Source organism: Helicoverpa zea, chromosome 1, assembly GCF_022581195.2.
Source record: "Helicoverpa zea isolate HzStark_Cry1AcR chromosome 1, ilHelZeax1.1, whole genome shotgun sequence".
Taxonomy (NCBI): Eukaryota; Metazoa; Arthropoda; class Insecta; order Lepidoptera; family Noctuidae; genus Helicoverpa; species Helicoverpa zea.
Genome location: NC_061452.1, coordinates 2,213,456 through 2,226,104, shown reverse-complemented (window position 1 = coordinate 2,226,104; position 12,649 = coordinate 2,213,456). Strand labels below are relative to the sequence as shown.

Sequence of the window (12,649 nt, the reverse complement as noted above, 5' to 3'; positions counted from 1 at the left end):
GTCTGTCTGCATTGAACAAGTTGTCTACAAGACTTGACTGACTGGTTTCAATGGAAAGCATAAGATGGCGCCTCATAGCTATTGAATACCCATCATGATTTCTTTTAAAAATACGAATATATGTTTATTTAATCGGCAGAGTAGTATATAGCAATATATAGTTTATATACGCCTACTGAAAATATTGAAATATTGTCAAATTGCCAAATCGGGCTTTGGAGGAAGAATATAACATAAGTAGGAATCCTGACTAACTTAACTATTTAATTAAAAACAAGGCTAGTGCACTATCAATCTTACCAACTACTTAATACTTTATTTCTTAGTTAGAATGATCAATTTACTGTACTTACTGGAACTAGTTAAAAAAATGGTGCATTTAATTTTTATGCTACGTATAAATCAATAAAATCAGTAATTATCTAAACCACTTTATAGCACTAATTCTATTAACTTAAGTAGGAAAGTAAGTAGAGTAATAAGTTTTTCATAGCGCCTGCAAAATTATAGCAGTTTCCATACAAAACTGATGTTAAATCTGCACGAGTTTTTAGGAGCCTAGAATTTAATAATTAAATTACACACAGATTAATGGCAAAAAATATTTTAATGAATCATGAAATGCGCATTAAATCTATACATATAAAAATATATGTATAACAACATGAAGATATAAAATTTACACTTATTTCTAACAACCTGTGATACATTTATGATCGCTCATCTTGTCGGGGGGTTCCATAGGCGGTGGCGTGGCTTGTGGCTACTCCTCCTCTGCCGGTGCTGTAGGCGTTAGCCACGGCTGTGGGACCACCGGGGCCACCTCCGCGACCTCCGTAACCGAAGAACATGGGGAAGAAGGCAGCAGCAGGCATCCTCGGAGCATACTCCTCTTCGTCTTCATCATCAATCGGCCTCTTGACTTGCTTCTTCTTGTTCACCTTCTTTGGCTTTTGGACGGGTTCTTCCTCTGGTACTTGTTCGATTTCAGGCTCAACCAGTTCAGGTACAGCCACAGATTTGACTGTGGTCGGAGCTGGTTCAGCCTTGTCTGTTGGGTCGGCGAGTTCAGTGGCCTCAGTGGGGACGAAGGCTTGGTTGTCAGGTTGTTGGGGGTAGAAGACTTCGTTCTGCTGGGGAGGGGCGTAGTTGACCTCTTGCTGTGTTTGGCGGCGCCTGTCGGGGACGTAGTACTGGCTGGACTGAGAGGGCGTGGCCTGGGCCTCAGGCTGGCGGACCATGAAGGCAGCCATGCCTCCGCCGACAGCACTGGGGTTGTAGTAGGGGTTGTAGTAGCGACTCATCGCCATGCCGCCGCGGCTGCCATCGCCATATGAGACTGTAAAAGAACGATGCGATTAAATGATGATAGAATCGAAGACTTTTGGGAGATCCTGTAATTGATTCAAAGACACAAAATATGTAAAATTGCTTTTTGGATAGTGTTCTACTCAAATAGTAGCTCCAATTTCTGCTTATCTACACATTAACACTGCAACTGTCTCATATTTCAGCGACAGATTTAAGAGTTTATACATAATGCATTGTAAAAAAAACCTCAAATAGTTTCAATGGCCTCACTGCTGAATACAAACCTCTTCTCATTTATAGAAGTCATGACAATTATCACTAGCCTTATTCAAGTTAATATAAAAACGTCACTTATCAATAAATATTCACACAAAAAGAACAATATTCAAAAATCTACTTACAGGTGTCAACATTTCCATAAGAAGGATAATACGCATACGGATATCCTCGAGCTTCGAAAACCGCGCAACTTAAAACCACCAGAGAAATTACGAACTTCATTTTTACGATTTTCTACAAAAATATGTTCACTACGATTCCCTTTTGTTCTAAAGGGTGTTGTGTGTTAAACTGCTTCTGATTGTGTGCTGGTTCAAGCGAAGCCTCGCTGTTATATACTGTGTACTGTCGGGACTAATTGGGATGCAGATCACGGTTGCCACTTGCACCTCACAGGTTTGTCTCTCGACCAATTTACAATATTCGGCAGAGTTCTAACTGTAGTCGGCTGGACATCCTAGAGGAGACCTGGTCGTGGTGATGCATGACACGTAGCTTGGTAGGTAGGTGAACCGTTGAACTTTTGTGTTTTGGTGTTTTTTTGCATTCTGCTGCATTTGGATGACTCAGACTTTTACAGTAGTAATGGGCAAGTATTCGAAAAAGTCATGAAAAAAGTAAGTTTAGTGGCCTAATTTCGTGTTTTAGTTGACTCAAAAGTATTGCTGGGTTGAACATCTGGGCTTTTATCTTTACGAAGAGCATTATCAATCATGCTTACGTGATCAATCATGATCATCCAAAGAAGTGTATTTGTGCCATGATCTTATACTTTAAGTCCTTTAATTAAATAAAGACAATCCTCACATTAAAATCTCCTGTACAATCCTCAGTAAAGTATAAGGAACGCACCGTACATTTATTTATAGTAGCATCGTGTGAATCTGCAACACAAAGTGCTATAAATATGGAAAAATCAAACTGCGCGTACGATGCGTGCGCGCATTATGTTGCGTTCACGATCGCCCTGCATAAATCCAGCCCTACGTGGAATGACAAAAAGGTTCATTCATGGAGATTTATAACGATAGTAAACTCAACTTTACTAGATTTTTAACTACTTCTCGGAAACTATGAGGAGTTTAAATTACAGTGTTAACATCGCGGAAAGTTTTATTGTGTTGTTCTGAATGTTTAAGTATAAGTAAATGCTATTTTCTATATATTAAAAAATCTCTTTTATTGCAAATCGTGTAAAGACCGCATTCCTGTTTATTGGATGCAAATTGTCTAGCTCTATAATCACACCACGTTGCTTTTACCCGAAGCTATCAGAATTTTATATAATAGAGATGACAGAAGTCCAAGTTATCCTAAAGTGAAAGGACTGAAAGGGCCTGGTGACAACGTCATAGCCGAAGAATGTCCACTACTGGACAAGGTCTCTCCCATGCAGGCAGGATTTGGTGAATAAAGTGCGCCAGATGAAACTCAAGAAATAAAAAATGCACTCGTCTTGATTTTTGATAGAATATAATTTGATTCTTGTCTATCAATACTACAAGCATCTACAGAACAATGCATTGTCAGAATCATGTTGTTACATACAGTTATTTAATGAAGCACTTAAAACTTACTCGCGACGAATATTAAAAAGGCCATCGAAATACATAATCCTCTGCTACGTCAATCATTTCCCAAGAAATTACTTTACGTACGCGGTGCCAATAGAAGCTAAACAGCACATGTCCGAAATTCTAAATATTAAAATCCATACATATTCGTATTTCGTACACGTGAAAGATTTGAGTACACTGGTAGCTGAGGCGGCGATGGTATCGGAGACCGACCACTACTTGAGCCCGATAGCATCGGAGCCGAAGCATAAAGTCCGTTAAACGTTCATAACTGTCAAATTTGCCTGTCTGCAAGAATGAGATGTATGCTGGTGGATTTATGCCGGAAACGTCGTGAACTCCACATTAGTATGGCCCACGAGACCGCCTGAATCATGCTCTACAAGACTCAAGTCATGTTTGAACACCTGTAGCGGCTACCGGACAATGAGTATTAAACTTGGATTTTAAAGATAATGCTGTGTAATAAGTTGGAGATGTGATCGGTTTTATGACTGGTATAGACGTGAAGTATTAATCACAAGTTTATAACTCAACTATTGGTCTTTTGTTGCGTAATACTTGCAGAAATGCAATTACATATTGTGAATTATCGGAAACCTTGGTTCTTCAAGTTTTTTATTCTATTTTACAATTGCTGCTCACTAAAATGTTTAGCTTTTTGAGTTCGCTTATTGCTTCGAGGGTAAGTTTATCATATTATTCACCCTCTTTCTACAACTGTTGTATGTGGTAAAGCAGAGAGACCATTATACCAAATCGCAGTACTTATATGGGAACAACCAACATAGGTGTGAAAAACATGCAAAGCGTCCCAAAAATCAGTTCCCTCAATAATTTGCGAACCAAAGTGTTCGTCGAAGTGCATCGCAGGCCTCGGCAGACATTCTGACTGCGGCCGAGCTGTCAGATGGAGCGATACGAACATCTGATGGTCTGATAACACATGCTAATGCTGGAGCAAGGACCTGCCCCAAAATGTTACAGTTATATTTGATTTCATTTGGAGCTGGTGTTAACTTTTTTTGGATATAAAGATTTGGCTCCACTATGCTTGTGTGATGCATTTTAATTATGAACTGAAGCTTTGCATACATACTTCATACCAGAATAAACGATTCTTCATAGTAGTTGAAAAATTGAATAACTGCTTTCTCAGAGATAAAAATGTTTTACCACTAAACAATGTCCGTCTTACCACAAAAACTTTTAAATGTCAGTTTAAGACATATGGTTCATTTTGCAGCCAAGACAAGTATTTTTTAGACAAGTGTAAAACAGATGGTTAAGTTTTTGTAGTAAGGCCATGTAAGTTTTTCCCCAATCCTTCTCAACGAGTTGTCGCACAAAAATATAGGTACTTAACTAGCTTTCAGGGGTGAAATTGAAATATTTAAAGCTAGGACAGAATCTTTAACCTTCAATTAAGAAATCTGGTAAATACACGTGTCTCTGTCTGCAGACTCAGACGTGTACCAAGTTTAATACCAAGGGTGCTAAAACCTCTCATAGTAAACAAAACATTAAATCTAAAACACACTAATATATTCTGCATATGCAAATGAAAATCGTTAGCATTAAAATTCAATCGGTTGATGAGTTTCGAGGATGCATATACAGTAGCTGATCATATTAGAAATATGGATAAAGTCGAAAAGGGCGTCTTCAAAGATCCGGGAAGGGTCAAAAAGTCTAGTGATCCTACATTTATCAATAGATAACCATCGGTGAAGACGGTGACTTCTATTCTTTTGAGGTCGAATAAAGACGAATCGTGGACGAAATATATACTCATTAAATTATTTTGTACAGCCGAATTTATGCAAATTGCAACAGAGTAAAATATGGAATGCGCAAAAACTAGATTTTGACAGAAAACGAGAAAAGGAGAAGAATCACAAAGTAGATTTTAACGTGCGCTTATCGAGCAGAGTTTACAGGCTCGTAATACAAAATATTTTAAGTCCCTTGATTGCTAAAACTGTGTTTGCCTTTTGTACATATATAATTATTGGTTATAACTGCTAGGTGTATTATCATTCTTGAGGGCACACATATACCGGGCACATCTCATAGTAAATGATGATGAACTTATCTTCACTGCGTCAACCTCACTGAGTAAGATGGTGCCCTAAAGTTTTTTTCTCTAAAATGACTTATTCTTCAATTTCTAGGAGTAAAGACTTTGTATTCTTGCCTCTTCCAGAAGTACTGTCGGCAATACAATATCAAAATTAAGTTAGATTTATTTCTGGATATCCTTAATGGGTCAGGAAAATTTATGGGCAATGTCGGCAATCCTTTTGGCTTCAGAGTTGAAGTTCGCACCAAAACTATCCTTTGTTTTACATTCATCATGTATGTTATGTGATTATTCTTATCACGGGCTTATTTGCATTCATGCTTCTCTGCACTGAATTTTGAATAAAAAATTGCTAGTTCTTTTTTTTTTGGCTATCGTTAATCCGCCATAGACGCTGCCATGTATGATGATGTATAGGTTGCTAAACTGTGGACTACTTACTGTAGTGCTCGTAAAGGAAATACTTGTAAACCTAACTTTATAACCAGTAACATTACAGCAAGGCATTTATTTCTGCATTACAGGTACGACTGATTTAAAAGCAACTGTCAGTACCGATCATTGCCCTAGATGGGCAATGATCGGTACTGACAGTTGCTTTTGCAGCAAGGCATGATTATGAGCCTGTATTTTAGTACATTCTGAGTCAATATTCATAGGATATACCTAGCTATACCTTTGCCTAATTTAATGCAAAAATGTTGAATGTCCTAAATTCTCAAAACCACAAAAGAACAATTGACTGTTACGCACGAAACAGCTTTCAAACAATGAACTTTACATTGAAAGCTCATGACGTAGACTCCCACCCTTTGCTGTCTGACTGCAGTCTCGCCATTGAATGCATATCGCCACATCTCCACGTCAAACGCGTACAGACAGACATGAAATTTTCCTGTTCTTTGTGTAAATGTTCCACGGAGAACAAAATGACGAGCGGAGGTGTCATACAGAACATCTGTTGAGAACGTAGCGTCACCAAAATGCGAGTGTTTGAGGGATAACAAACGTTGCTGGTACCGCCCACATCTGCCTTTTTTTAACCCGATTATTTTTTGTAATACCAAAATTCCGCGACAGATGTCTCAAGGAACTCAAATGTCTAGTTAGTAACTGATCATCTTGACATACCCACGTATTTGTCCCAAAAGAAAATGCGGACCCACCTGCCTCATGGCATCTCCGCTCATCTTTCTTTCTTCCATGATATGTCCATATGTGAACGTGCCTAAGTTCACGATCATCGATTTTCATTTGTCATGTAGAATTGTAGATCATTACAGGTGTTGAATGTTTTATGATTATCCTCTTATATTACGTCGGTGGAGCCGCGTGCGCAGGTTTGTGGCTTACATTATTTATAATTGTCGTTGTGGAAATGTTGGTTGAAGTAATACTACAGTATTTTGCATGATTTCGAGAACCGTTTTGGTAATAGATTTGAATGATGTTTTTTACCAGATCAGTGGTCACTATTAAAGAATGTTGGACCGACGAAGTAGTTTATGACAGGATTTACGGTGTTGGTTTTTACTGCTGAATATTTATTTTACCATAAGCCAAAAATATAAGCAATGAAATTGTTCAATAATTATTAAATCATCGTCTGCCTTCTCATCGTTCCACTGCTGAGCACAGCCCTCCTCTCACGCAAAGAAAAGTGGGCATTTACCTAATCACCACGCTTTTTCCATGCAGGTTGGTGATTCCAGACTTTATTCCGCCCTTTGTACAGCCTTCTAAGATTAAATGATAAAAGTCATGTCAATTAAATATTGATATAGTTTCCTACAAGATGATTTCTCCCACGGTACCTATTTCGGTTATCATATCGATACTATGACGGCAGTGTCTCCCGATGAGGCTGGCTGACGCACCGGGCGCCGACCGACGCCGACGCCTGATTATATCATCGCTTACTCACAATACATTGGTTTTTACTCCCATTACCTTCAATACATGCCTCACTGTACATACAGGAGCTATATGATACTCTACTAGAATTAATTAACATTCTAATCACGACCAACGATTTTTTAATTTACGACCTCATTGATACATCTCGATTAAAAATGCCTTGTGCGTCTAAAGAATTTTTATTGTTCCCAGTTGTTATAAATTCGGTAAAAACAGCTGCAAATACAAGAGGCGGAATATAAATCCTTGGCGAGGTCGTTACTGATTTTTTTCTGCAATCCTAGGTACTCTTTGTCCGGCTAAGCTATAAATTGTCGCGCGAACAATAGTTACGGAACGAGCAATTAAATGAATATTTCATAGTATTTCTTTACTATGCAGATACTAGAAACCGAAATCATGTGCATTTTAATTAGTTGTACGACTTAAATCTTTAAAATATTTTGTGCATCTATGCGGGCGGATTACAAATGAAGTCTGCAACATTGTATATGCAATTCAATCAATCAGGTTTGACAGGACAAGATGGAGGCTACTCATCAATTTGTGGACAAACAAAACAATGGATTTGAACATTCTAAGAATTTATAAAAATAGAAGCGACGCGACCGATATCTGCTTGGGTGGCATTCAAGAAAACAATGCATCTGTTACAATTGATCATTCATCGGTATTGAGACATACTTCGTAACTGACTTGGATGAGGTACCTTATACTTTAGTGACCTAACAACACGATGTATTTTGTATAGATGTTATTTTTTCAGTTCATATTGAAATTCGATGTTGTAAGACTTCTGTCATTTTAGGCAGGCGTATTGTATGATGTTTTGTTTTACTGTATCTTGTCTTTTACATAAACCTCTGGTGCTTGCTAACACTTGAATCTTATTTTGAGATAAAGAGTCTGGGTTCCAGCTTCATGTGAATAAGAGATTAGGTACTTCCTTTATTTAAAGATTTTTTATGTGCTTATCTGGGATAATATGAAGAGACAATGAGTGGTGAGTGGGACCAAGAATTCACTTTGTACCCGGTTGAGTTTGCACCTTGTGACAATTTACACCGATGCAAGCATTGACTTGACATTTATTACAAAGCTAGCTTACTTTAAGTAGGCTTTGTAGAAAAAGTAATAAAAACATACTTTTCTTCATTGCAAATTCCGCTCAAACACACAATACCGCTTGCCTTAATATTCAATATTACCAAGAAACGAAATCCAGGATTGCGAAAAGTTTAATTAAACGTAGGTAAGGCTTGGTAACAAATCATTTGGTAGATCGAAATGGTTCTAAGAAGACATAAGGCGGAGTGAGCGACCAATGGCGTCCATACCAAGTACCTACGCGGTTTGGGTGCGCGCGCGCCGCTCGTCGGTAACGGTGGCCGGTGATCCTCTCAGTTCTAATGGTGATTGTATTCAAATATTGTATTATACTGACTAGTTTATACATGGTGTTATTTTTGAGGTGACTTTGTTTGGAAAAAAATAATCTTGAAGTTTTCGCTGTAGGTCTACTAATCGAACACTGCTGACAGTCTCCGTCATTGCTCTTTCCTGACAATTTGTGAATTTCTTCATTACCAAAAATCTGTCACAAAAGAAATCTGTCGTAAGCTACGGACTTCATTCAACTTAGCGGACTTTTGGGATTGTATTCATTCCTAAAGTGGTTCCTCGTAGAATCTTGCCGTATCATCATCATTATCTTATCCTCCTGCCCTTATCCCAAGTGTCTTGCTTGCCATAATACATGAATATAATTTTCCTCCTACACCCCACCCACATTTTTATTCTTTTATGTATCTATAACTACATATCCTCGTCCCTCAACAAAAGCACAGCCTGTACCCAGTACAAGCTCACAGTACGTTATGCGTGACGCGTGCGCGACTCTGATGTCTGCGCACACGCTCAACGCATACCATTAGCACAAGAACATTTCGTCTTACTCCTTCTAATAACAATACATCTTCTAAATACACTATTTCTATGCTTGAGGTAAAACGTCAATATTGCCTGTCTTAGTCATAGTTTCTTTTTTAATTAAATTAACATGCTTTTGTGTGACCTCTCGAGGTGTTTGTCGGATGGGAGTTCATCTACCTTTGTCGATACGATCGGTATTGATGGTATCTACATATCGATGGATTGGTGTCCGATTTGGCAACAGAAAAAAGTGTTTGGCAAAATGATAGCCCATATAGATTTTATGCCTCTTAATAAAATCTTCGAAATACTTCTCGTGATAATACTAACAATTTAGGGTTTTTTTACTCAACATTCTTCTTGATTTGTTCTCCACTCCATTACAATCACAAAATATATTTTTCAGACAGAGGCCTTAGCCCGAACATAATATGAAAGTATTTAGTGATCCAAATCTTCTCATTCGTAACACCCATTGAAGAGCAGTCGTGGATAATTATATGTGAGCCTTAGGTGTTACTCGCCGTAGAATCTCCTACAATACCATAAAAGGAGTCAGTTTTCTACTATCTCTGAACTCGCCTTACTTTCCACTATAATACAATCCCTTTTGTTTACCATTATAAAATACACAAAGACACAGAGACTATTAAATTAATCGCTGCTGCAGGGAGGTCGAGCTGTTTCCGTGAACATGTTCGAGGAGCAGTCAGCTGACATGAGGAGACAGCTTTATCGTACGACCAGTGTGTTGTTGCCAATATTGTAGCCACTGTAGCGCTTTAGATTACAGTTGAGTGCAATGATATGGAGGTAAGGTCAGTATGTAAGACTACATTATGTGGTAGGGATGGACATGTACATGAAATCAAAGTCGATATCAAATATTGGTACATAAATTAGCAAATCCATGAAATGAATGAGGTAGCAATTGCTGCTAAACTGCGTGTAGAGGTTTCGGCTCTGTGCGGTAGGTACATCTGAAATAGTTCAGTGTGTTTAAGTTTATGCGTTATGAAGCTGGATGATCTCGCCAAGATCTATTCGGTTAGGTGAAGAACTAGCAAAGTGACCAACTTTGGGAGGGACCTTTGTCCAGCAGTGATGTCTTTCGGCTGATGCAACGATGTGTAAAGTTGGAAAATGGGAAAACTTTAGTGAAAAATATTTTTTTGTGTGGTGTGACCTATACAGAAAATAAAAGGAGAAGAATTTCGGGATAGTAGCTACTAATTCAGAGAGATCTATATTATTCAATGTCTCAAAATTCAGTATTTAACTCGCCAAATGTTGTTCAAATCTAAACAGTTTTTTATGCATTTATCGGTCCAATAATTGGATGCAAATCGAACCAGCTCATCAGAGCAACCTTTATCTCCTTCCGTGACATATTTAACAATGTTATTTAAATATTTGCCAAACTATGCACGTGTGGTTTAATATTCTGTTCTAGTAACCTACAATGGCTGCCTACACCCCAGGCTGCTCCAATTCGTATTACTAGAATCGTAAAAATGGCGGCAATTTATGGGTAATTTGATCCTAATAGTCTCTAAACGCTATCTTGTGTAGAGATGTGTGTTGAATGCTTCATAAGGTACTTTTTTGTAGATACTTTTTTGGGGACATTGTTTAGAAGTCTTGGTACAGTAACACCCGCACGAGTCGGTCGATCAGTCTGCCGATAGGTGACCAGACCATCTTGTCATAATGTGTACCACTGTGTTCCGGAAGGCACGTTACATTGGTGGGTCATCTTTGGCAGTCGTAATGGTTAGTTAGAAGCCTGGAAAGCCAGTTTTACTAAAGGGTATCGGGTTGCCAGGATAACTGGGTTGAGGAAGTCAGAAGTCGCTCAATGTAAAACAATAATACTCAGCTGCATCCGATAAGACTGGAGGTTGACCACATCATAATTGGAAAAAGATTAGGTAGATGATGATGATTGGTCCTTTGAATATAAAAACCTATTGAATATCCTTGTATTATAGGTACTTAGGTCATAAATAAAACACAAATAGCAATCAAAAGTTTCCACCCAAACATTTAGTAGGATCTATTACACTATTTACAGAAAATACGTTTTAGAGTTTTACGTTTTAGAATTACATATACAATTTTAAATCATTCATCACTTTTGTTTACGTACATCTGGTGGTAATGAAGTACATATATATGCCGAGGCAGTACGCCGGATGTGTCTCTAAATAGTACTAGTCGTATGCAAATATTATGCCTACTAAAGTATAGTTTTAGAATTATTATATGATACACTTGGTTGTGTCACAGAAATCAGAAGGGTTTGTAGAAGATGGATGATTTTATCTGATTCCTAAAGTTAAAGACAAATGTTTTGGTACCAAACAGGCATTTGCGGTCCTGTATGTACCTATCGCTGAAGTTTAGTACAATGATCTCAAAGTTGGAAATAATGCATTATGGACGGTGTTTCCTGGGAACTGGTATTAGCACAAATGCAGTACTGAGCTGTAACTAGTAACGTGGGTCTACCTCAATAGGACACAACAGATGACTAAGTAGTTGCGTCTGGTTATTCTGGAAACCGAGAGAAGCTCGTCTTGCACGAGGATAATAGGTGGTAGATACGTTTGGAAAAAGACAAAGAAGAAGAAATGCAGATAGGTACTTAATGAGTATTTAAGTATCTTGCTAGAGCTGTTTATAAAGTAAACGCTATTACCAACAATTTTACAAAACTGGTCATAATAATCTTAGGAGTTTTCAATAAACACGAGCACAAACCGGTTAAAGGGCTATGACTGTCTCGTAGTAATATAATTATGCATACGTAATTATTATGCAAGTATAGTATTAAAGCAACAATGTCAAAGCTAGGTTCTTCATAGCTCTATGGTTTATCGTGTCATCGCTGTTTTTTTCATTCAATCATGATTAATCGCTTACAAGCAACTATAACACAATAAATTCAATATTATATTTTGTTTCGCCATTCGTATCCGCGTCACCACCAACAGATGGCGCTTGTTTCAAAAGCTGTAGCTTGTGTCAATAAAATCATTCAAAGGGTTAAAAAGTAGAACTCGTTACATAAATAAAATAAAGACAATATTAATCTACATTGGACCATAATTATCATATTGCACTTAATCTAACACAACATAAACTTCTTTCTAATGATATATCTTAGCTTCAGCGACGCGCGCGCCATCTTGCAGACTCGTCTGTGTGTTGGTGCGAGCTTGTCGGCTGGATGGTGATCGCACGTGCAGAACTGATTCCACCACCACCTCTTCTACGAAAGGCTGACCGTCTGCATCTGAAAATTAAGGTGAAACAATATTAATAGGCAGCTAGGGAAAATGGAAAATTTACTGAAGAGCTGTTTAAACTTGTCTATAAGTAGCTAGGTACATATAAAAACGCTTAAAAAAATCTACTCTAAATATTTAAATATGCAGCAAATTCAGCAGATGATGACAAAGTTTGCTTTTCAGTGTTTTAAGAGATCTTTTTTTTACTTGTCAATCCGTTCTATTATTTGTCATGAAAATTCCCCGAAACACGTTTG

General features: G+C 37.9%; 1 protein-coding gene across 1 annotated transcript; it reads right to left on the bottom strand.

Annotated features, from left to right (window-relative positions):
• Positions 1-588: 588 nt before the first annotated feature.
• LOC124630123 lies at positions 589-1,899 on the bottom strand. The gene is made up of 2 exons (XM_047163862.1): positions 1,713-1,899; positions 589-1,339 (listed from the first exon to the last, which is right to left on the bottom strand). The coding sequence occupies exons 1-2, from the start codon at positions 1,810-1,812 to the stop codon at positions 711-713; spliced, it is 729 nt and encodes a 242-aa protein (XP_047019818.1). The 5' UTR covers positions 1,813-1,899; the 3' UTR covers positions 589-710.
• Between the last annotated feature and the right edge of the window lie 10,750 nt (positions 1,900-12,649).